Source organism: Hyposmocoma kahamanoa, unplaced genomic scaffold, assembly GCF_003589595.1.
Source record: "Hyposmocoma kahamanoa isolate Upper Pololo Valley unplaced genomic scaffold, ASM358959v1 86, whole genome shotgun sequence".
In the NCBI taxonomy this organism is placed as follows: Eukaryota; Metazoa; Arthropoda; class Insecta; order Lepidoptera; family Cosmopterigidae; genus Hyposmocoma; species Hyposmocoma kahamanoa.
The window spans coordinates 333,915-361,665 of NW_020654289.1; the positions used below are offsets into that span (position 1 = coordinate 333,915).

The 27,751-nt window shown below is 35.6% G+C and overlaps 1 protein-coding gene across 1 annotated transcript in view; it reads right to left on the bottom strand.

Moving 5' to 3' along the window:
* The window catches only part of LOC113234711 (lachesin-like), a 78,335-nt gene that overhangs the window by 13,431 nt on the left and 37,153 nt on the right, over window positions 1-27,751 (bottom strand). The window contains exon 3 of the mRNA XM_026470157.1: window positions 4,447-4,654. Coding sequence (XP_026325942.1) covers window positions 4,447-4,654 — 208 coding nt within the window. The remainder of the gene's footprint in view (window positions 1-4,446; window positions 4,655-27,751) is intronic.

The following is a 27,751-nucleotide window of genomic DNA, read 5'->3' on the forward strand; positions in this document are numbered from 1 at the left end:
TATAAAATGAGATCTATATATTTGTACGAGCATTTATTTTATCAGCGTCTGTCTCTCTGCAGAAATAAGGATCAATATATAATATAATAGCCATTAGTAGTAGTCTAGTAGTATGACCAACCGTCACTCAAGTAGAGACCGTCGACTCCGGGCTCGAAGCCTATATTTATTGAAATACGATATATTTATTGAATACTGACTTTTCGTTTTTCGGACTTTATGTGCAAAATTTAATTTGAAATTTACCATGAGCTTTCGGTGAAGCTGCACGATGTCTTCGAAGAAGGTTCTCAACCCTTGGATAACGTGTGAAGTCCCCAACCCGTATTGGGCCAGCATGGCTGAATATGGCGTATCCCTCGCCTGAGAGAAGGTCCGTGCCCAGCGGAAGGACTCATAAATGGGTTGATGACGAAGAGGATAAAGTTAAAAAACCGCAACGACAATTGAAACAGCGGAAGTCTCGTCAAAACCATATCAGCCCAAGCAACGAGTCATGACCGCCGACTTATCGTAAGCGATATTTTTACCTAAACAGCGTTTTTTATCGCAAATGATATTTTAAACTATACCGGACAAGGACGCGTCGACAATTCCCGCCAAAATCACATCAAATAGAAATTATAGCAAAAGGTAAGTTTATCGTTAGCCAGATAGTTAGTTATATTATAATGTAATTGATCAATATTAAAAAATCATAACGTAAGCGACCCCACTTACCGCAACCGACATAGTACATAACTTTTTCGTCGTTTACTATAAACAGTGGCAAAAAACGTGTTGCATCGTGTTACATATTTTTAATCGCAAGTGTTACCTTAAACGTTACCTTAGATGCCTCCGTGGCCGAACGGTTACCATGCCGGACTGCCACGCAGAGGTCCCAGGATTCCCGGGCCGGGAAAAATATTTATATGGCCCACATTTGTTTCTCTCGTGTGTTTGGGTGTAATTTGTGGTTATCTATATATGTGTCCATGACACCCGCGACACAGGGTTTCCCCTAGTGCGGGGCTATGTTGAGTGAGTGTGTGCGCTAAGCGCTTGAAAGCCCCAAAAATATTTGCTCTATCTCAAAGATAGAGATAGAAAAAAAATATTATAAGCCCCAAAACCGGCTTAACATCCATTGTTTTAAAAAATATTTCAGCTATTAAACAATTGGTTACGAAATTCATTAATATATATATTAAAATTCAATTTAGTATCACATTTTTGTGTAGAAATATTTTTAAAAAACCCTCTCCTGTAAAATTCGTAATTTTTTCTCGCTTACATTAAATCGGCAACAATGACTCGATAAGACCGCTGCTGTCTACCATTTACATCATTATGTCAGTTCTAGGTCACTATAACATTTTAGTTTAATTGGAATTACAACTATTTACCAAGTTATATTAAAATCGGTTTACAGAAAAAGTGAGTGAAATTCCATCAACCGGCTTCATCCCCTAATTTGCTATCCTTTTTTTATGCATAATATTAGGTGATGGGACGAACAAGTCGTACGCCTGGTGGTAAGCTACACGCATGTCCATAACAGTTGCAGTGCCACTTAGAATTTTAACTGTACCCGTCACCCTGAGACATGAGTTGACAAGACCCATGTACCTGGAATTTCATCAGCACCCTTACCCTTCAAAACCGGAACGCAGTAATGCTCACGTTACTGGTTGGCGGCAGAAATAGGTAAGGTGGCAATACGTCTCCGGACGAACTCTTTGACGGGGAGCTCTACTGCTACTAAATTTCCTTTTCAATAAAAAAGACTAATTGAAATCGGTTCGCAAGTGTCGGAGTAATCGCGTAACACATACAGAAAAAAATACAGTCGAATTGAGAACCTTTTCCTTATTTAAGTCGGTTAAAAAAGAGCGTTATAACGTGAAAGAGGGTATACTAAATAATGATAGAAGAGGAAAAGTCTCATCCGATTGAAATGAAGTACATTAGTAGAACTTCGACCATTAATTTAAACACTTCAAAGCACTTCGCTCGGCGCATATATTTTAACAAGGATGAAGATCCTACAAAGGTTAGGTCAAAAGCAACGAGAATAAAAATACGTATATGAAAAGACTGATACCTGCATGTTCATGTATACATTTATTGAATGTTTTACGTGTACTTATGTAAAGTATACAATACTGTTTTTTACTTAATGCAAAAGAGCAAATATTGATTTGCCTCCTTACTAGGACACGTGTAAACATTTCCTGTGTACCGTTTCCTCAAACATAGCAAAGTAATAAGTCCTGACGCAAAACAAGTAAACGGCGTTTTTTAAAAATAAGATTCTTCCACAACTCGGCTGCGCGGCAATTCTCCAAAAGTTAGATTTCTATAAACAATTAGAGAATGCGCAAGAAACAGACGCGAGATGCCTCAAAGGACCTCAAAAGGCCGTCTGTGTAAATGGTATTGTAACTGGCTCGTTAGAGCTTAAAACTTTTTTAATCGCTCGCAAAAGAAAAAACCATCTTGTTCTTCATTCCCGCTTCACCGCATTTAAAAATGTTTTTGGTTACACTGGCCAGATGTTCACCGCTGTGAACGTCACAGCACGGTTGAATTTTTAATGAAATTTATCATTTTTCATTTGGATAAGTGAAAAATGTTTCTTTCGAATACAAACATTTTTGTTGCGAAACTGATATTAATTGCTATTGTCCTGTCAGCGGTATCTCACCACTCCGTGCATAATAGATATTGCTAAGTTAGTTGCTAATTAAATATTATTAATAGCACCTTCGTCAATACCGCGAGTCACGCAGGTGTAAGAATTCAGATATTATGAGATCGAAGAATAGCGTAACAAGATTTGGCCGCCGTAAACAAAAGATAGGAAGAGCAAATAAGCCCATATTTATTGAAATACGTTACACACAGCTCGCGGAATATGTGACATTTGCCGATAACGACTACTTCTTCGAGAAAACTCCTTACATTTGTTCACTGTCGCAAGTGCTAACATGTTATTGTTAGAGATCGTACGTTTCCACTTTTTACGATACACGCGTTTCTCCGTTCGAGGAACATTTGCGATATAATTGTAGACATGCGAATAGAATACACTTTTTATGAATTCTAGAACGTATTATTTTCTACGTGCTGTGCGTAACATTTTCAGTTGGCCGAACACATATATATTAGGGTTTCCTTCTCTATTTGTACATATCATATAATTTTTTTTATATTCTAATGTAATAGTGCATTTGACCTCCATCTCATCTCATCTCATCCATATTTTACAGTTGTTTAGTTTACCACTGACAAAGAACCACGTTTCCAACTCCAACCACAATTTTTTTTTGTACATTGCCATTCTAAAAAACACTGTATTGTAATTAAACAAAAAAAATGACAGTAATGTTATCTTTAATTATATATAATATTAATGTTGTGTACAAGTATAATTCGAGGCCAGATTTATAATGTTACATAATTATGTAATAATTCTAAGTACCGTTTGTTATCGTACTTAAATAATAAGAATGTAAAAAAGAAATTGAATATTATGCATTTTAAAGCGAATGAATATAATCATTCCTCGCGAGAAGGTCAGAAAATTTTGATTTCATCTTCGTACGCTTCGTTTACAATTAATAAGTGCACTGGAAAATTATTGGAAATAGATGAATATAATTGTGTAACGCATTGAACGTCATTTTAACGTCATTTTATTACATGTATAGAGGTATATTAATGTGGGTAACGGAAGTAATTCTATAATAAGAAATATAGTTCTATAAATAATTTATGCTTTTACATGAGTTGTAATAATTTTAAACCTCAAACAATAAATGGGTCTATTTTCGCGCGAGATTATCTAATCACATACTGTTCACTGTACTTTCATTGTGCACAGGCTTATTTGACATTGAAATGAAAGGATATATTGTTCGTTGCATTTCTGTGGCAAAGAGGTTCCTTTGGCGTGCTTGTCAATACATTACACGCGAATAAAAGGGCCGACGGGAGGGGTCAGCTGCGTAAGATCGTTTTGTAATTTAAATTACTGATATCATTTCAACTGCCTGCAGTTATTAATTACCCGAACTGTAGGCACGAGGGCCTAATTTAAAGTCAGTAACTTTTTGTCCCGAGACAAAGAGGCTCAGGAACGTAGAAACGCGTGAGCAAATTTGTAATTAGAGAGACGACCTCACTTATTTCACTTTGCATCTCGTAATTACCGGACAATCTCCCTAATTCGCTTTCAAAACTTTGCTGTAGCACACCTGCGGATGTGTTACGACTTAAATTTGCTTGTTTCTAAACCTATACGACGTACAGGGTCGAAAGCACGTCGCTTTGCACAGCTTTGCACTTAAGATTTAAATTAAACTCTCTGCCGCTTACGATAAGGACGATGTAAAGTCCAAAGTATCAAGCTCGATGCGAGAGCGCAGCATAATGTGTATGTACTATAAGAATAAAGCTCACCTAAAACATCAACACAACCAATCTGTTTCTTCATAGTGCTGGTATTGATCTGGCACATGTAGCACCCTCGATCCTCAACTTTCAGAGGCCTGATGTGGAGTTGCCACAAGCGCGGCGAGTCGTTGGTAACCGCGTAGCGTGAGCTGTGTGTTACCAGACGCGTGTGAAGAGTGAGGATCGTCTGGTCGTCTGCTTTGATCCAAGCAACCTGAGGACAATATCATTTCATTTACAATGTAGAGGCACGGGAGTTGTTACTATATTTAGGTAGTTAGATAAGATAGGAGTGAACTATAATTCATTACGAGTCGAAGTGGTCCATAAAATGTGACAAAACGTGAGCTAGCAGTCACGTGCCGGAATAAGAGAATATTATATTCAATAAGGCAAGATTTTGGAGACCTTTTTGCACCAAAATTATTAAAGTTTAATTTGGAAAGCAATAATAGATTTCTAAAAGTATTAAAATAAATTACGTAGCGGCTTTTAGGATTCAGCTAAAACTTGAGCGGGAACAAATGGAGAGCGACCTACTTTTAAATTCAACAAATATTTTCTTACTGAAAACTTTTAAAAAGGCTTTAGCACCAGTCTTATTGCGCGCGGAACATGTTTAAGTAGGGTTAAAACTATTAAAAATGTTCATAAAAACGAATAGCTTTTATATGAATAAAAACAAGTCATTCATCTTTTATGAAATCCAAAGCAGACAAATAAAAACGTTACTCAAACTCCTTCCCTCTTACTGAGTGAGGTAACCCATAAGGTGACGACACGTTAGAACTTTTTGCAGGACTTTTCTAATTTCAGATCGAAAACATGCGACTGTAAATGGCCATCTTACGATAAAAAAACCACAATGTTATCACTACTTATAAGAAAGCTCTAGAGTAATTTACCAATGACATACCTACCTGTTACACGCTCGATTTACATATCATATAAAATAAAATTAATCATACCTTTGATTTGTATTATAAGCCGATTCACAAATAGCAACGCCTGTAACGATTACCCACGACTACGTTGTAATCGTCTCCATACAAACCAAAGATATACTAAATCCAGTCGAAGAAATAAGATATGGCAGATAAAGTGGCAACCGAATGATGACAAAAAAAGTGGCAACAGAAATATGGAACGTCCGGCAAAAGAGATGGGTCGACGAATGAAACGCGCATAAATGACACAAAGTACGTGAGGCCTGTGCTCAGCATTGGGCGAAGTCGGGCCGTGGACGAGACGAGTGCTAAATACTAAGCCAATGTTAAATCAGCCAGTAAGCCGAGTGTCCCGCATTGTGCTAGAGAAGTCTGGTCACGTTAGGTATCCGTCATCGGATAACGAGTAGGAAATCTCGAAATGTTACGTCTCCCTCCGTTCTTTCACTCGTACAACGAAGGAAAGCGAAATACTAAGCGAATTCTTTTATTAGCTGACTCGCGAATCAAGCGAAATCACATTACTTTGATTTCGAGATCTGAAGGAAACGGGTAATCTTATTAAAGCCGTACCTGAACCTTGTACCTGTGTTTAGAAATAAAATTTTATCGCTAATTTTATGATTTTACTCCGTTTATGAACTGCTTTATGTATTATTTTATTAAGAGTTTTTTTTTAATAATTTAAAACTTTTAGAATTTGAATTTGAGATAGAGATCGCTCTTGCGAATGAGGATAAGCACGCCGTTGTAGTAAAGACAGACATCAAGAATGCGTTTAATAGCATCGAGAGGGACACTATTTTCGGGGATGTCCTAGAGCAAGTGGCATCACTCTATCTGTTCTTCATCAGTGTTACTCCACAGCTAGCAATTTATTCTTTGGTATAACGTTTAGGCAAATTATCAGCACACGTCTCGCTTGTCTTGTTGCGGAACTGTTTTACGATGCCACGCCTGATGTATATTTTGAGAACATCTTCCAGTTGGTTGTGCGAGGACGATGGGCAAGACTAGACGACACACTGAAGTCATCACTAGAGTCCATATTAAATGTACACCAAAAGGAATCGCAGTGGTGTCAGGCTGTTCTTCCAATTCGTCACGACGGACTAGGAGTACATCGGTGACAAGAGATCGGTGTGGTAGCGTTCTTGGCCTCGGCTCATGGATCTTTGGGAGTCACTCGTGTCTTATCCGCTAATGGTGACGATACCCAGATACCTTTTATTGCTTAGGCCCGTACCAGGTGCGCCATTATTTGTCCGGGTGATGAGCGGCTGGATAATGTAGTCGTCCAGAGGGGATGGGACGACATTTTATGTGGAACGATGAGTTCATTATTATTGAGCGAGGTGTTGGATGTAAAAACCTGAATCTGGAGCGTGGTTGCAGGCATTGCCTTCTCCCCATTTAGGCACTCTGCTAATGATTACATTTGAACTGATAAACTCTGATAATGATTCGTTAAGAATTGACGTTGCTTTAGTTGTCAGAGGTGCGCGGCGCGTTTTTCAAGACATCATGCAATACCTAAATGATTTAGTTCGCCGGACTTTGGTATTGGCAAACGTGTCTTGCGTCTTGGTTCCACGGTAGAAGGGCCCGTGTCTTTTGTGGGACGCTACGTGTGCACGGTCCCACCTGAGTCACACCACCAGATCTGCCGGGTCAGATGCAGAGTATACGGCAAAATTGAAACATGCCAAGTATAGTACCTTGGAACCGTGCACGATTTTGTGCCAATTGCAGTGGAGATTGCGGGGAGTTGGGGTTCGAAGGCCAAAAATTCATCAGGGAGTTGGGTCGTCGGCTCAGGGATAGACGTTGTGATTCACGCTCTGGATCTTACTTGGTGCAGCAAATATCCTTGGCTATTCAGCATGGTAATGCTGGCAGTGTTATGGGGCGTTTGAACAAGCTAAGATTCAGAGCGGTCCTTATTCATTGTACTAGTTGGATAAAAATGGCCAAGTCTGGCGAATTGCATTGTTAAGTTTTATGTGACGAAATCTGTTGCTGATTCATATTTGTCTTTCTGACGAAGCCTACGTTGCGTATTCACGTAATTATGTAACTAATTTAGTTTTTAAATGAAGTGAATTGTATTCAAGCAATAAATGTATAGCGCGTAAAAAAATTAATTATATTTTTTTTTATTAAATGCTTGAAATAAGAACTTTCCATTCTTTTACGGGATTCCATCACTACGTAGTACTTTACTTATTTTCTTTGTCACGCATTAATAAATTTAAATGAATTACAAAGTTTATAATTATTTTTACGCACAATCCGTATCCTATTCGGTTCGGGCTTTCACAGGCGCCGAATATTTATTTGTAAGTTTGTTTTACGTTATTAATTAATTTTACTATGGGTTATGCGTATTAGTATTATAATGCCATAATTTTTAGGTTATATATGTATTGACATGTACACAAGCCAGCACATCAAGCTACACATTGACGTATCCTGTTCCGTTGCACTGGAGGCGATTTTTGAACAAAAATGTGTAGTCTGATGTGCCGTTGTCCGTACATCTAAAATAAACAGTTTATTTATACATTATTTTTATACGTTTTCGATCCAGAAACCACTTATTTAATTCAGTAGTTTAAATGTTGGTTGGAAAAAAAATCCTTTATAGAACAAACTTGCTATAATTTCTTATGTACATTGAAGTGGCTACCAATGCGTGTTATTTGAACGTATGTCGTGTGCTCTTGTATGGTGTCATTATTTGGAGAAACTTTGACGTTCACTATACAAAAACGTTGGTAAGGAAATCTTTAATAAAACCTAATGGCTATTCTCTTAGATTGCCGCTAGATAAGGGCTTCCTGACGTGACGGAAATATGTCCTCACTTCATACTTAATCACAGTAATTGCGTTACTGAAATATCCAACGTAACATTCAGTTAACGTTAGGAATAAGGTCCATCTTGTCCTCTCTATAATAAAAAGCAAAATCATTGAAATGTTGACTAATTCGAGGCTCATTTAAGGAAGTTGTGAATAACATAATGATTTTTTTTTATTTCTCCATTTAAAATATTTAAAATATTGTTTGAAATAATAACGAAAACGAAATTAGTAATAATAGGAATGTATAAAACAAAAAAAAAGTGATAAAAAAACTGGGTAAAAATTGTGAATAAAATTGCATGTACCTCTTACATTTTGTCACTTCACAGATACAATAAAAATCGTGTTCTTAGGCTTTTGCAATTGATACATATTTTTTTTAAACAATACAATATTCGGGTCCCGTGTTCACGGCTGATTGTCATTATCATGGTCATAAGACCCGAAAATATTTCATTTTCATGCAATAATTGTTTCAGGTTAAAATTTATTAAAATTATTGCCGGGAATTCTATATTTATAACAATATTTATATTAGCTAAATTGTTTACTTACGCACAAGACAATTTATACATATACTTAAATAAACGAATCCGCTACTCAACTACCCGCATTTTTAAATTAGCAAGACCCGACTAGAATCAACCGGCAATAAATCGAATCTATGTGTGACACAAACGTGAAGCAGACACGAGCCATTTCTTTTTCCCTCGCTGTGTTTGTCTCGGGGATAGGGTCCTTTGAACTGAGACGGAAATTTGCTGCTTACCCAGTACTACTTACTCTTAGAATAGATAACCCTGTTATTTTAGAAGCACTGGGCCTATTCGTGCCTAATCGTCATACAAAATCCATCGACCGTCAGGACCATTACTTCGCTGACCGTATTCCATACACTAATGTTGGTCGCAATTCGTAGGTGCTACATTTTGTATGCACAATTCCTGTGTCATTATATTTTTTTTATATTTAAGACATAAACATTTATACACATTTCCTGTCATTTCGCAGGCCATTTTGATTGATTTTAAGCCCAAAAGAGTTATTATAAGTAAGTAAATAAACAATAAGCACAAATCCGGAAAATATATATTATTATCCACGCTCATGGTGTTATAATTCTGTTACAACACCTTCGTGTCTACCAAATACCTACTAACAATATTACAATCCGTGTAAGTAATAATTCTAGACGAGGTTTCTCCTTTTATTACTGATTATTATGTCTTACTGCTTTATCTTATGTACTGGAATACCAATATATAAATATGCCAGACAATAACACTTACTACCTGGAGCCGAAACTAGTTTCGTCGATATTCTAGGCCCTCTGTTCAAAACTCAGACCCCAACATATAATGGTTTGACCGGGAATGAAACTCGCAGGCTGGTGGTGTGCTAAATTTTACGTACCTTAATAACAATATGATATCGTTTCGCATAATCTTCTTTCCACAATCTTAAAGATTATGAATGGAAGTTATTTACAAGTTTCTTATATTTTGCCAAAATTACTCAACAAGAAACAAGAACGATAATATCAAAATAATAAGCCTGCGGAACGACGCAACGTACTCGCATTATTGTTATTACAATAATGAGAATTGTTGAACATTTTGTTCACAGCTTATTATACCCATTATTCTTTAACTTCGTTTAGGCCTCAGGGTGTACTCTGGGGCACACTTGAATACATACACACGGACATACAGGTCATGTTGACCAAGATCCATGCAAGCATGCAGGTATGTGTAAAACATTATTCAAAACTTACCTACAATGAAGTAACGGATGGGTCTTTAGAAATGGCTAGTTTTCGTGGTAATGAGGGTAACGTAACTAAATATTATAATTTGAAAACAAAATTCGTGTTCATTATACGACAGAAACGTTAACCAACCTGCTGTATTATTCGTAGTTTTCCAGCTCAAGGCAAAACTGGACTAAGCGCGCTTTTATAGTAAATTCATTGTTAGAATTATGATGGGAGGGCGGTGTTACACGGAAATTCGCTGAGAATAAAGAGAAAACGCTGACTTAGGTCTGTGTCGAGGTATTGTGAGCAGGGGGTCAATTTTTTTAATCAATCCTTGGAATTTCTGTTCTAAAATATCTATTCTCCTGTGTCCTCGGAGTCTTGTTCGGGAGATGAGTAGTTGTAATGAATTTAAATGAACAAATTCTTAGCACGGCGTGACGTAATCAAATTAGAACGTTGTAGTTCTAATTTGCATTAATGAAAAAGGTATTATATCCCGTCACTGTTACTGTACGTAAATGTCCAATTATTTAACATGTTGTTTCAAGTTTAGCTTTGATAAAATAAAGGATAATTGTGTAGTTAAAGGAAAAATAACGGAAAGGGACCTTTATTTGTATTTGGTTAAGTACAAAAGCCTACGCACACTGGGGCAGAATACCTTAAAGGCTGGTATTAATTCAAAAATCCAAACGCCATAATTGCCTACGTTATATTGGCAGCTATTTTATCAACATGTCCGCCTGTCTGTAGCGATGGGAAAAACTGCTTATTTTTTAAACGTTTAAACGTTATGCTTTTTTAAGAAAAGCGTGCTTTTTTAAACGCTTTTCAGTTTGAAGCTCACAAAATCGCTTAGAAAACGTTTAAGCGCAAAGACTTTTATGTTAAAAAAGCTTGCAACGTTGTGTTGATAGCGAAACGCAAGAGTATACCAGTAAAGGTTATAGGATAAGTTCTTTTGTAAAAAAACGAGTTATATTTTTATTTATGACATAACATTATTATATTAACATTTTGTTCATTGGCATTTAAAAGCGTTCAAAAACATAAGTTGTTTAACTTTTGTAGTTGTTAACCGTTGAAATGGAAAAAACTGCTTATTTTTTAACGCTAAAACGTACGTTCAAAAAGCGTGCTCGTAAAAGCGCTTTTCACATAAACGCTTTTTAGTTTGACGCTTAAAAAGTCGTTTAGAAAAACGTTAAAGCGCATAGACTTCATGTTTAAAAAAGCTTACAACGTTATGTTGAATTAATTTGTTTAGAAAACATAGATGGCGCTACTTGAAATTGAGGCACGTTGTAAAAAATGAAATTGTTGAGTACCTATAGAACTGACCGGTGACCAACGCTTACGCTTAAAATGAAAAGCGTGCTCCTGCGCCTATTTTAAAAAGCAGACTTTCTTAAGTGCTTTTCGTTTAAACACCCACCTCTACCCGTCAGACACGGTAAGTCCCGTAGCCGATAACATCCCCCGTCTCTCTCCCCTCAGTCGCAAAAAGAGCATCGTGGAGAGAGCACGACTGTCACTCGTCAATTCGATCTTTTTTATTAATCTCAAAAATAGTTTCAAATTTCACTTTTTTTGACATGGAGACGTCAGCTGCAGGTATGTGCTATATTTTTCTATTTATTATCTAAAATTGAGTACATACGATGAATCATAAATCTAAGAAATGAACATTGTAATCTTTCGTGAATTTTTTTCATTTCTCAGAAACTTGTGAAATTTTAGTTGTGTATCCAGGCATATCGTGTACTTTTGTTTATATGATTGAATAGTTTTATTATTGGGCAACTTTAGCACGTGGGATTTTTTGCGACATTTTGCAATTTCGGCAAGAAATAGGGTTTTTGATATTTACCTAATAAAATAATGTTTTCTTATTTATATGAATTTTAATGACGTACGACTTCTCTTGGTTCCAGAACCTAATTGTATCACTGTATCGCTATCAAGAAAAGAATTATACGACATCTTAATAAGTTCTGGTGAGAGTAAAATTGAAGAGTAAAATTCAAGGGCGAACAGCCTGTTCCGAATCTGATTTGGCGAAATTAAAGAGAAAAACATATAAAAATTAAAACAATGCTTTATGTGTTTTATTTATGTATACGTTACTATATAGACCATATTTATGATTTTACACATGATTCAAAGCAATTGATAATTAATACAAATTTTTAAGTATCCTGTCCCACTGATAAAAAAAAATGTGATATGAGAGTTATAAAAAATAGCTTGTAAATGTTAACCAGAAGTAGCGGTAGTTCTCCTTGTGAAAGAGTTGGTCTTGGGAAGTACTGCCACCTTACCTGTTTCTACCGCCAAATAGTAATGTGAGCATCTGCGTTTTGAAGGGCAAGAGTGCTGGTGAAACTAAAAGCACATGGAACTTATCAACTTAGGGCGACATCGAGACCCACTGCGCCCTGCGCCGTGGCAGTCCGTTCCGTTCCGTTCTTTGCGATTCAAAGTTGCGTGGGGCACTGCAACTGATATAAATTGGCGTGTCGCTGATAGTGACGCCACCACGCCCAAGGCCCAAGACTCATTCATTCCGTCGCTTAATGTCAAAAACAGGAACCAAAAAGACCAACAGGAACTAAAAATAACCATAGACCCATTGAGACGATCTCGCTTACGTTGACATGCAAGGCGAATACACATGACAACACATGTAGGTTACGTGCCTCAGGACGATTAAAATCAGCAGCATCCTGTTCTTTTATTCTTTTTTTATAGTATCAAGTTATGTGAATAAATCGCAAAGATCTGAGGCGCATTGCCACTGCGCCCGATTAATATTGATACATATTAATATTAATTAATATTGTCAATATTATTAATAATATTATTATCTATAGTAATATGGAATCTATTTACATGGCTGTATCATGGACACTTACATTTTTTTACAATATCAAGTAACGGGACGAAGAAGTCGTGCGCCTGGCGGTAAGCTAAGCGCTGGTCCATAACAGTTGCAGTGTACCTCACAACTTTAAATCGCAAAGATCTGAGGGACACTGCGACTGCGCCCGTCACCCTGAGACATAAGTCGACCAGTCACATGTGCCTGTAATTTCGCCAGCACCCTTACCCTTCAAAACCGGAACAGAATAATGCTGACTACTTGGCGGCTGAAACAGGTAAGGTAGTTGTTCGTATGCCATTGAACGTATTTTGTAGTCTTAATTTATATATGATAAGGTCATAAAAAAGAAGTTGGAATGAAGGTTTTTCTTAAGTTCTGTAGGCGCTTTCACTTTCACTGGTATATTCTCAATCTTCAGAACATATATTTATTAATTTATTGATTTCATTACGATACTAATGATGCTAAAAAGTTTTTAAGTAAAATATATGATAAAAAGCTCAAAAATCTACGTACAGGGCTAGGAAAACGTCAAGCCTGACGCAAGCAAGGTTTACTCTATTTCCCTTGCGATAAGAACGGTCAAAGTCCAAAGGATCCGGGAATCCTTTAGTAACTAGAACATACCTGTATCAGGGGACTGCGCTCTTTCATGACAGAGCTTCATTGCAACTTTGAGATTATTAAATTTGTTGTTTCCTTAAGTTTTAAATTTTTTTGAAAACAAGATTCTTGATTACAAGGTTACGAGGTAACTTAAACCATTTGAATTTGGTGTGTGAATGCGTACTTGTGCGTAATACGGTTTAAAAAGCTAACGGTGTTCGTAGCCAATCGTTTAATATATTAGAGAAACAGAAAAAAAACATATAGCTGAAATCTCTTATCAGACATTGGTATAGACCAGGCATTTTTATAGAAAAATGCAGAATAATAATATTAACAAGCAATTTTCATTATTCATACTTTTTCTAGAGTAGTTTCAAAATCAGTCGTTACAATTACCAGGGAGGTACACCGACAACTGACTCCAAGGTGCCTTGATTTCAACTGCTAATAACGTCAGAACAGGCACAGGAATGTCAGAATAAATTACGTAAGAGTAGTGATTTTGTCAGCTCAGATTACAAACAAGACGTCTGGGGGAGTTCGTAAGGAATCGAAACGTAATGAGATAACTCCCGGTCCAATGCAAATGCTTCTGACGCTTGGCCGATTTCGCTATACGCTAGAGAGGGGACAATGGGACTTGTTATAACGAACGGTATAATGTGACAGTCAATTCCAGTTAAGAGTGCAATACAAAATTCAAACTAATCTCAGTGAAATTGCTATTAGGTATACAATGCACACTTAGCGTGAATACCCTTTGTGAACGATAAACATACTCCAATGTACAATCTGATTTCAGTAAACAATAGTGATTTTTACATATTTTTGTACCAGGTACAGCGTATACAATAGCTTGTCAAGCTTGATTTCTCTACCTGCGCAGAAAGTCTCGACGCCCATATTTGTACTATGAAGATGAAAGCTGTTGTGTCCTGAATTGATAGGTAAGGACTATCATAATCGCGGCGCACACTTACCATCAGGTAGAACATAATACAAATCCGAGTTGTCATTAAAAATATCTCAGGTACATAAATTATATGTAATATAGTCGGCCTCATCTCTAACAAGGACCCGCCGGATTAGGAACAAATTGAAGCAGGCGTCGGAATTTGCACGCTCATTTAGGAAAATACATCTCGTCCTAATTCTCAGTTTACTGTTCTAGAAACCTGTGAGTTGTGCTGTACTCTCAAGAGTTTTCGTCAGTTGAGATTGCGCATGACGGCTCTGCAATAACGAGACGCGATTCAGTCACACTTCTGTGAACATTTTATGAAAAGTTTTGTTGTTAAATAGTTGGATGTGACACATATTATGTTTGGAAACTTGTAAATAAAAATTGTAAAAATTGTAAATATTTATTCGAGCCGTTTATAAGTACGAATAGATTGCATTTGTGATATTAATATCAGAATTATTATGTCCATTTTAGTTTCAATGATTAATCAGTGATAGATTTTACTTGACATTTCTTCGTAATAGACACATAAATTCTGTTAAAATTTTTTAATTTAATTTCTCGACTAAAGTTTTAATAACGTCGTCATCTTTCCTGCCTTTATCCCAGCAACTAGATACACGCAGTATATTTTCCTCTTCCGTCTACGCCATTGTTCACTCCCTTTACACGCACAAATATCGTCTACAGTTAGTTATATACATCCATACTATCACGCCAGTCTCCCACTGGTGTAGACAGGTACCACGAACCTCCCTCACTATGTTCCTGACAAACCTCCTTCTCCTTCTCCACTTGTGGTTGCCCCGTCATTCATGCCCCTTTATTCGTGGTACTTTTAACTATACCTTTTTGAATGACATCACAATCTGATCAAGATATGTACTCCGAGATCTACCTCTCCCAACGTTGCCATCCACATTCGCTCCATGAATTCGTGCCGTCAATCTATTAACATAAATCCTTTCTTGATGACCAAACCATTAAAGCATTCCCTTTTCTATCCTGTCCACTACAACAGCATCTTACACAATACAACGCACTCACCTCTCTGACCACATCGTTTCGCATTTGTTCTGTTTGGTTATAAGCGTAATAGTAACTTTTAATTACTACGTATTACATTTATACTTGGAGTATGTAAGTTATTTAGAAATGTGAGAAAAGCGTTGTTGAAGGCTATATTTTATTCAGTCCGTCATTTATTAAATTGCTTTACAAGGTACGAAACATATAAAAGCCATAAATAGTTGATAGCCGCGCAATAAACCGAAAATATTCAGATATGTCAACTGACCTTTCAGTAACTCTTTCATGGATAGCGGGTTGGGAGATGGGGCAACCGGAAGAATACGATTCGTTTGTTTTCGGGTCAATGAAGACCTTTGCAGTTTTAGGGCAGGGCGATGAAAGTACCGGTCGTCGTCGTCGTCTATAAGGTTGATATGATCATGGTGATAATAATATTTATTCACTCATATAAAAAGAAGAACTTATAAAAATAAACTTAATATCAAACGCCTGATGCAATTTACATATAAAGTCACCACCCTGTACTATGATATGTAAACAATGCAGTAATGAGGCGTGTATGTGTTTGTGTATCTATTGTCTGTATGTGAATTGGGGTGAATATAAAAATATCAGTATACTTAACCGTGTGTGTTATCGTCAACAATAAGAAATCATTAATAATGAGAGAACACCAATTACCTGGCCTCAAATAAGGAAATTCCCTGTAAAAGAGCACCACAGGAAAATAGTTCATTCTAGGGCACTATCAAAAACACCCAGAAAAGACCCAATTTAGAACAATTAAATTATACTATTACAAATTTTTATTCACGTGTTCACATGAATGTAGTAATGTATTCGCTTTTGAAAGACTTTTATTAGATTTTCACATTTATCTTAAATGCAATTTGCCAGTTCACAATCGTACGGGCATAATGGGAAACAATTTTTTATTTATTTATATTGTTTTATAAATAATCTTCCAAAAAACAGAAAGCTTTCTCTGTATGTGGTAAGCAAAATGCCTTATTGGCTGGAAAAAACTTATATTTCATAAGCTAGTGAGCATTGAGAAATGAGAGCAGTATAAAAATTCGACGTACTAATAATATCTGGTACTTAAGGAATACAAATTTATATTGGGATGGAAGCGAAGAAAATTCCGTTCGACCTTTATACGCCTATTCGACCACGCTATAACTGCAGCATATGAGAGTTCGCAGACCCACTCTAGTCAGAATTATATAGTAGGATAGTAGTGTATGACAAGGAGACAGTTATACCACACGATATGCGTCCGCAAGGGTTATTTGATGATACTGAATACCGCCAGGAAGATGTATATTATTTATGTTTTATTAGAATCTTTGTCCAGCAAAAAGGTGCGGTTATAAAGGCTGTATATTTGAAAGTGGGACATACTTATAGAGTGCGTTATATTCCTGATTCTGAACCCAAATAAATAATAAATTAATGAACTTAAATTTTACAAAAAATATTTTTTTAATTTTTTTTTATCGAATACCACTTGTGAACAACATTAGTTATCGAAATCTATGCACATCACTATTATTGCTCCGTCGAGCGGCGGGTGGCGGCACGGCGGCGAAAAACAAAGCACAGTTCGGGGGTGGGTGCGCGGGCGCATACGCGAAATTGTTGTTTGCAACTTCAAACAGTGCACGCGCGACCTTGATCTAATGAAGACACGTAAATTATTTGTACTTCCGCTCGCCCGATCGCCGCAAAATAGATATTTATTCTAACGTCGAATTGACTGAGATGGTGCGACTTAACGCAATAAGTGGTGACAGTGTGAGGCAAGCTATTGAAATCGGAGTTTACGCGGAGGAAGTGAACAGTGTCGAAGTGTTGCGTGAGAGTATTATCTCAGCATTTTATACTGTGATTATGCCGTGCTAGACTACGCTTTGGGGAAAACGGTGGACATTTTGAACACTTGCTCCGTACCACGTAAGTGTAAATACTACAACTATAATCATATCACTATTTTTTAAATTTGGAACAGCTTTGTTTTGTTTTGTTAATAGAGAATTGTCACTTTTAAGACGATTTTTAATCAAAATTTTCTCAAGTGTGGAAAGAAATTAATTCGAACACATGGTCCTATCAAATGGCCACCGCGCGGTCCTGATCTGACGCCCCTTGATTTTTTCTTTGGGGTTATGTACTATTTTTCCGATATAAATAACCTTCCTTCACCCTGTGATCCAGTGTTCAGAAATCTCAGTGAACTGTTACAATATAAGTTGCCAGAAAAAGGTTAAATTTTATTCGTGGGTTACTTGATAATTACTTTAATTTCCGCTTAACACTGCTTACGAGCTCTAGTACATGTAATGTGTTACTCCTTTTGAATATAATAATTTTTTTAAATTTCTTCTCTAAATAAACAGGCCCACCGATGTTTTGGCAAAAGAATTTTTGTTCTGAAATCTGATAATTAGTCTCTATTTTGTCTGAAGCACTTTACGTCTGGCTTGGCTTTATTTTCTGATATAGATATAGTCTATATAAAATTCAAGCCTTTTTACTGTGGAAGACACATTTGGGGTTAAGACGTTAAGCACTTCATTCTGTTTTCCTCTTGAGATTTAAAGTCAGGTCGCTCGAAAAAGAACGCGTAATTTTTAATAATTGACTGATATATACCGTTTTTGACGCCTTATATTGTAAAAGTTCACTAAGATTTCTAAGCACTGGATCACAGGATGAAGGAAGGACATTTATGTCTAAAAAATACTTTTCTAACTCAAAAATCACACTTTTTTGTTCTTCTAACGGTAATGCTTTTGGTCTACCTCTTTTCATCGTTAATGCGTTTATGTTACTTGTTTATTACTATTTTCAATTATTAATGACATTATGAACGCGGACTTTGTACAATTATTTTCACCATTATGAATATTTTGGGCAGTTTCGAATATTTACTATCAAATGACAGCTAAACGATTATGAATTAACTGATTATAATTCGTTCGCATTTCTTAGTACCTACAAATTGAATTTACATTTGTAATAGTGAATTAAACTAGTAATTAATATAATAATTGTAATAAAATATAGCTTGCAAAGATAATCCAGTAAAACTAAATAAGGTAGACTAGGCACTCTGTAAAAATTTGATTATTTTTGTTTTTGATCACTTTTTTATTTAGACAGCTGGTAGTAGGTCGCTAGCGTTCAGAAATTATTCCTGGATTTTTTTTTTGCTTACTGGCGGAGGGCCGACATCCAATGTAACTGTTTTTTGTTTTACATAAGTTTTATACTTTTTAATTCTACGGTCGACTGGTGGGTTACACAGAACCTATACTTCGAAATTTCTGTTTTTTTTATACAGATATATTATTTTATTTTATTTTATTATATTTTATATTATTTTTTTACAATTCATATTTATTGATTATACCACTATTTGTACCTACGCAACACATAATGTCAGATGATGACTCTTTTTATTCAGCTTGCAACTCGCTTTCGTCTTTTCTTTCTCTTGACAGTGCAAAATCTGAATTTCTGAGTACTGATACCCTTGGCGATTCATTAACGTGCGAATTCCAAAACTTCACGAATCTTCTGAACGTTTGTCATGTAAATGCCCAAAGCATCCCTAGCCACGATAACGACCTGCTTGATACTTTCTCTTCTTCTAATATTCATGCTATTCTCATTTCAGAATCCTGGCTTAAATCAACCCTTGCTTCTACTTCTCTCAGTCTTCCTGATTTCATATTACTCCGCAATATATTATTAATACAAGCGCGACCGATGTGAAGAAAATAGGCTCTGTTTTAAAGCTGCAAGAAATAGGTGTAATCAAATGGCAAGAGCAGCCAAACGTAAACATATTTATGAGAATATTTTACATTCATCCCCCATTAACACCTGGAAATTCCTAAAATCCATTGGTGTAGGGAAACCGCAAAGTTCGTACAGTATAACTTCTTCCTTCTCCTTAAATGAGCTAAATACTCATTTTGCCAAAACTGCAACTTTAGGCACCAACACCAAACAACAAAGTATTGCGTTTATAAGAGAACTGCCCAAAATTTCAAATTCTGTTTTTATTTTCACCTCAGTAACTGAAGAAGAGATCGGGAAAGTGGTTTTGTCAATCAAATCTAATGCTGTTGGGGGCGACGACGTATGTAGAGTTATGGTAATGTGTATTTTAGAATGTGTACTCCGTATTATCACGCACGTAGTTAATTTCTCGATGATGACTGGGGCTTTCCCTTCTCTGTGACGAAATGCTCATGTAATCCCTCTTCCAAAAATTACTAACACCAGTCTACTCAAGCATTACCGTCCCATCTCAATTCTTCCTTTTTTTTCTAAAGTCTTAGAAAGCTCCCGCTCCTATATAAGACAAGCTCAGACCAAATTATCTTTGAAGCGCATGTTGCGCAAGCATCTGTTTGATAAGTGTCAAAATCAAGACTCTGTATAATGTTGCTTTGGGTATATGTATTATATTATTTATTATTATAATATATATGTAAGTTCATTATGTTTGTGTAATAAGTATGTTTATATTATGTTATTTATATATACCATACAAATTATCGATTAGCTTTCCAGCATATTATTATTGTTCTTCTTGTTTAAGGGTCGTATTCTAGAACTCTACTCAATGCTCAAGTCAGGATTTGAGTATGGTTTAAAGCACTTGACGTCATACTCAAGTCCCTGCCATTAGTGTCGTATTTCCAGTGCTTGAAATCATACTCAGATATTGACTTGAGCATTGAGTAGAGTTCCAGAATACGAATCTAAGTGTAGCACCAACCTATTGTGTTTTTTCTGTTTGATCCAATGGTCGACCGGTAGAGAATGCCTTATGGTATTGAGTCCGCCATTTGAACTTCAGTGTGTTATACAATAAAGTTTAAATAAATAAATAAATAAATCCAGAAACCATTGTTGGCTTAGTCTAAGCGCCTGCAAAACTATTATTAACAACACTACTATAAGAAGGAACAGCAGTAAATAATACGAAAACCTTCAGAAATAAAAGTAAAATATTGCTTTTTGTATAATTACTACATTACTCGCTAAAAAGTATTCAGGTGATATTCAATATTCATATTCACTTAGTCATTGTAACTGATGTAATAGTTCTTAACATAACGTAAAGCCCTGCAGGGCATCGCAGTTTGTGTTATTTAATTTAAAATAATTCAACTTTGTAATATAATGATTTCTTCTTCAGCTAAAAAAGCTAGAAATGAAGTTCACAATATCAAATTTAATGCAAATATTAAAGAAAGTAACATAGTGTTGATAATAAAGTTAATATACGACACTGTAAGAAGTCATGAAGGTACTAAAGTATACTTTTTAGATATGTTACAAGAGAAGCACTTACAGATCGGTACCTGCTGCTATCGATAAAGAATGAACGTTTGGAACGAAGCTAGGCGCGAAATTGTGCCAACATTCATCTCTGTCGATGCCGAAAAGATTCGATGTTATTTCGCTTTATTCCAGTTTGTCATAAGTTGAATGCGGCCTTGCACGACGAAGCCCCCAGGAGTAAAACTAGTTCACTAACACGAGCAAACGAAAATGGTGATAAAAAAACAAAAATGAAGGAGAAAGTTTTCTAGTTTCGTGTTTTTCTTACGAATACCATGTTGTTAAAATGTGTTTCGAAGTTACAATGGCGTCTGAATATTGCAGACACAAATTGCTTAGGATAGTAAAACGTATTCCTGTATTTATGGTGCACGTGAGATGGACTGATGGTTGTTCCTAAACTTTTCATATGCAAAGGCTTCAAGTTCAATTCCCTGTTGGAACAGCAATGTAGAGAACGATTTTTTCTTATTTAGTCCCGGTCTGCGTGTTGTAGGTTTAGTTAGTTTGATACCATATAATTTTGATCACAGTATTGTCACTGTTTCGAATAATAAATAAAAGTTGCTATTTTACATATTGAAACATACACAACGCATGTTTCAGTCAGCCGTGACCATGGGATTTGTAAAGAACTTGAACGTTAGTTTGTTTAAAAAAAAACAATCATTTTAGATCTGAAAAAATAGTTTCACATCCAATTTGTAGAGAAAACTGAAGAACTCGTTACACGGAACACATTATTTACAACAGTAGGTAATCATATTTCGGGAAGAACAACTCGAGACAGAAACACGAATTTATGTGTAGGAATAATATATGAATATATGACGGACTACAAAATTGTTTTGCCTCTCCAACCTTTTTCGAATAAACAATCAATTTCCGTTCAAATTTGTTCAGTAGTCATGGACACTCATATCCCAAAATCCGACTTCACTTTTTTACACTCTCTGTATAGCTGACATTTGTTGACAATACAATTTAATTTAATAACCATGGCCGTCGTATTAAGGTGGGAATTTTCCTTGTCAAATTTATTTTTATCGCGAGAAATGTATTTGTCGTGAAGCGTCACAACTTAATAATCATTTAATGTAATATCTGCCCTTTAATATTTCCTGACACGTGTAAACTTTTTTACCTGCCTGGAGATTTATTTTTACCTTATAAGGACACATCTCCAATTCGAATGTTGTTTCTAGAAAATAAGCATTTTCGATATCATTCCTTTTACACCACGAATTCACGTAATTTACAATTTCGACGGAAATATTATGTAAATAAGAAATTTTTATCAAAATCGTAAATTACATTCATAAATATAAACGTGTGAGTGAAATGAAAGCTTATTATATAATAAGCTAACAGATGATTATAATACTTAGAAATTGAGAAAGAAGACGACGCCAATCGTTTAAAATAAAAAAGCGCAAGATATATTTTATTAGAACATTAAACGATTGGCATCGTCTTCTTTCTCAATTTCTGGGTATTATAATTTTCTAAATAATATAATAATTTTTTTTTAACGAAACTCGAATAGACAGGCATGAAGGAAAATCTATAGATATAGAAGGCGAAGAGATTGCACTTTCGACCATTTTAAGGGCCTATTCGGTACCGTTCGGCAAGTCATCGGGATCATAGGAAAGACACTGTTTAAATGTCATTAGAGAGTGATCGATCGTCTCTAAAAGAAGCCGTGCTCGTTTGTCATGGGCCAGGACACTAAATGGATCCTCAATAAACGAGGGTTATTTACGAACCACTCTCAAGTCGGACAAAAAACACATGAAAAGAGTAAATCCGACAGATATATGTTTGGAAAAGTTTCGGTTTCGAAGATCATTAATTTCAAGTGTTTTTCTTTCCTCACTACCTTCTAGTGTTGTGGGTTTCGGGAGTGTTTTTTCACTTTTGTTGTCATATCGTGAATAATAGGTTGAAATGAATCATGTCAAGTCGCTGAACAGATGCCAGAGTACAATATTGAAGGTTACCTAAATGTGCTTTTCTGAAACTCTAGTAAAAGGGGCAAACCGATATACATAATTTTTTTTATTCTTTTTTTATAAAATAAAAGTCTTTTGAACATGGCGTCGTGTCCAATCAAGCAACAAACTCACACCACCACACGAGGGTACAACCGGCTCGGAGACCGTAACAGAGAACATAAACAGAAAGGTGACGTTCTTAAATTTGTGTGCCAAGTACTTACATTATACATACGAGTAATAGTGTGTAAATTTCCCGTAATTATACATTTTAAAGATTATGTACGTACAGTCACTTATGGTACGGTTTACCATTTACGAATTTTTCCTTATACTTTTCTCAGAACGATACAGATCCTATCTGTGCCGGTTCGCGACAAGTCCTGAATATCAGGTTACTAAATAAATGTCTTTTTTAATCTATGATATTAATCTTCCTCGAGTTCCTTTGATAAAACGTCTAGATAATGTTGGCACTTTGGTTTTTTAATCCAAGACCGTAGAGATACGCGTCGTACATCACTTTAAACGTCGGACATAAACTTTCCAAAAAGAAGGATTCCATAATCACCACATCGGTACAAAAAAATAACTCAAGAAAACTTCTTACAAGCCTCGTAATGAGCTTGTTTCGTACTTTTAATTATATTTGCAGTGGCTTGTTACTGCGCATGGTCTAATAAGTGCCGCAAGTATCTTGTTCAAAGTCTATCTAACTTCCAAAATACATTTTACGAGTATAAATATTACGTGGATGATCCCAATTTAGCCTCCCCATAAACTAGGGTTCAACAAGGCGAAGCATTATCAACTTTACTACAGCTCTCAAGTACCTCATTATCCCGGAGAATATAAAACACAAGTTTATGGTAGTGACAGGAAAATTGCTTTTTTATAGTTTTATAAAAATGCTAACGTGAAACTTAAAATATGGTTTGGTTTAATAAAGCTTTTAATTACTTTATAACGTTGACAACTTTTTGATGAATCTATTACATTATTTCATAGCGTATCTGTTTTTTCTATAGCCTCGTTGTTTTTGAATGAGCAATACACCATATTTATTAAAATTTTCATGTGGTGATTTTAAAAATAAGGGCAAATTTTCGAAATTTTTGATCCGCTGCTGCTATTTGTAATGAATATAATAATAATGAAATTTTTTCAATGATCATTGTTGTATAGCTAAAATAGAGACAATATTTTACGATACAACCGGTGATAACTCAATGGGAGAACGGTTGTTTTTCGATGGGAAGATGATCGTTTCGAATATCTGTGTATGTAGTTAGGACATCAATTTAAAGTTACATATATTTGTTATAATATTTAGTAGCAAAACTGTAAAGGTAATGAAACCTGCATATCAAAGAAGGTACAACTCTTGGAAATCGCGAGAAGTGCGCAATCAATGTTGAGCTGGCGTAGCGAACTACGTCCTAAACCCTATCGTAGCCGTGAGACGTATAATTGTGAAGGTGGTTAAGAATAATGTGTCATATTTAAGAGGTGAAAAACATAAATATGACACCTCTTTGACGAAAATCTATCAGATGACTACTAACATTCAAATACATATTAAACATATAGTTTGTTAAAATTTATTGCCTTCCTGTTGACTTCAGGTCAATAAACTGGAAAGTACTTTACAAACGAATGCGGAGAGGAGGTCCTCTAATGCTCAACAATATTGCAATGCGCCTCGCTTGGTCGTCATATTGCATTCAATCCTACCGTTTTATTATGTACTTTCTACTTCAAGACTATAGCTTTTTTGAACAGTTAAAGTAAAAAAAACGACGTTAGTTTAGGATGTCTGGCTGTAACGATACAATCAAATCTGGGCGGGCTTACGCCGCAACCTCAGTAATAAAGAGACTGAAATAAAGAGATGTGAAAAGTAGTTTTAGGGAAACTGACAAAATAAATAAAAAAGCGAACATGGCACCAATCTTGTATGCTATTCAGTTGGTGCCAGATATGAAAAAATTGTATTTGATGTGATAAACGACATAAGTATTAGTTTTATTTCGTAAGTTTATTGTCTGTTTTCAATATTGTTAGTTTTAAATCTTCGTTACTTTGTTATTGCGGGTGCAATATAGGGACAGTACATTAAATATTGTAGATAGGATATTTTGCTTAATGGACACATTATTTTATTTCAAAAGTAATTACATACAATAATACAGCATTCAAAGATTTTTAAAGTTGCTTGCCTCATCTGGGAATCGAACCTACAAAATGCGAAAAAAAAGAAGGCTGTAAATTCTAATGATGCCGATCGAAAGGGATGTATCGACGGTGTATCAAATATTAATTCTTTAAAGTAACATAGTACATCGAGCGTCGAGCGCACTAAGTTTCCGGAACTGGCCCCTTACATAAACAATATTTAAAAAATAATTACAACATTTGAAAATGGAACTCTTTGGCTGTAGAATACAGTTTGTATCATCTGACTGTGACATACCCTTCATGAGATTCGGGTATCTTTAGGCCTTGGCATGAGTCAAATACAATCAATACTACACAAATATTTGGGTGTGAAAAGCTGTGCTCTCACACACAATTTGACTGAGGCTCAAAAAACGGATCGCGTCACTTGGTGCAATGCCATGCTTACCACATTCAACGAAGGGGCGTCAAATTTGGTGTGGGGCATAATAACAGGTGGCGAAATATGGATTTATAGTTATAATCCCAAAACAAATCAGCAATCGAGCGTATGGGTGTTTCGAGATGAGTAGACCAAAAAAAAAAAACCAACCAAAGTGGCGCTAAGCGGATGGTTGCATCTTTTTTTAATAAAACTGGACACGTGGCTACTGCTGCTTTGGAGAATAGTTGTGCTGTAAATAGTGATTGATACACGACCATTTGTTTGCCGGAAGTTATTGACAAACTCCGTAAAAATAACCGTAAACGCCGTATCATCGTGCCAGTTCTCACACGGCCAGACAGACAAATGAATTTTTGAAGGTGAACAACGTTGACTTATAAGCCATCCCAGGTACAGTCCCGACCAAGGTGCCAACCTTGTGACTTTTATTTATTTCCAAAAATTAAGAACCAGTTACGCGATCAACGATTTTCATCACCTGAAGAGGCTGTCGAAGAGTATGAAAAACATGTTTCAGAGATTGTCACGGAGGAGTGGCATAAATGTTTTCAAAATTGATTCATTCGTATGAAAAAGTGCATTAACGCTAACAGAGAATAATTTTGTGAAACAATAAATTCATTTCTGACAATTTATAGTATTTTTTTCTTATTCATTCCGGAAACTTATAGTACGCCACACGTATCTTACATTAATGGAACACCATGAAATTTTACATTTAATTTTTAAAGTTTGAATGCAGCTTTATATACTTTCCCATTACAATATTCAGAGCACTTTTCCTCCGTGTCGCATAGCTGTGCGACGCCTATGTACTCATGCCTACGTAGAACACTGCTTCGATCTGTCAATAGGTCAATTAGAGCCCACGGATCTCCACTCGCTGCGATTGACAATAACTCTCCTATTTCTACCTCTTATCTTAAAGGATAAACTAAAGTAAGAAATGTCTACACAAAACAAATCGGCAAAATGTTGGTCCACAATCAATAATACATATTCGCTTCATTTTAAGTATTCGGTTTTTCACCATCAGCCCACGGCAACCCTACACATTATGTAGTCTGTATAAATGATACAAGCCCTTATATTACTCCAGCTTCTTCGCAATAATATATCTCTTTTATTTGAGATCATGTAAGCAATATTGTAAATGTATTTTGATCAAAATATACTAAAACCGATAGATATTATCGCTTGCTTTGATTTCAGAAGCACAAAACGAGAGAAAAGCTTTAAATTTTTCTTCGACTCAGGTAAATTCTAATGTTCCAGAAACAGTTCTGGGGGCCTACCATGAGCTCTTAGAGCAATCCTTTTTAAGCCTGTAAGTTGGATTGCCTGACAAATTCAAATTCGTAGACCTAACGAAAACAATTCACTGTCCATGCAGTTTACTTTCCCCATTCGAAATCCGTAAGCAAAATCGTATCATGACACGAAAAATAAGCAATTCAAAAAAAGTGACTCCGTGACAAACTTTTTTAGATTTTATTACATTTTTAAGAAATTTCGTTTAAGCTTTATTATATTTTCAGTTTCATAATTATGTGCTATCTTTATAGGCTATATAGCCAATTATCAATAAATAAATACAATTAATTATTGAGCATTTTTTGAAAATTTTAGTTCGAGTTCCCAATTTTTAAAGTATTGTTGATAAATGTATTGGCATCAATGTTATTGCAATTTTTATACGAAATTTTAATAATGTTGTTGACCGAAAATCGTAAAATAACTTTTGAATAGTACCAAATTGTACTTTATTGCAATCAATGAAAATGTACGTATACAAGATACGTTCTAATTATGTTATCAAATTACAAATTCGCCTTATTAATTTCAATGATTATGACTAGACATGACATGTAATTTTGTTAAAAATTACATATATCATGTAAAGTATGATTGAAAAGTTGCCGATATTACAAAACAACGTAATAAGTATAATAAATAATAAAATTAATAAAAAAATATAATTATTCTCATTTTGAACACAATCGATTAATAGAGCTTGAACGCTCCCGGGATAGTACATACTGTCTATTTCTTTCATATGATTTAGTATGTAGTTCTATCTCGCTCTTGTTCGATGTCAGCCAGCCAGCCAGAAACAATAATTAACGTTTAAAAAGGAAAAGTCATCATCCTGCCATGCCATTCCCGTTCAATTTTGTGTATGTCTTGATACGAATTTAAGAAATTCAGTTTTACCACATGAAGTGAATTGCATGGAGCTTGTCTGGCTGCTAATAAGCTCCTAGTA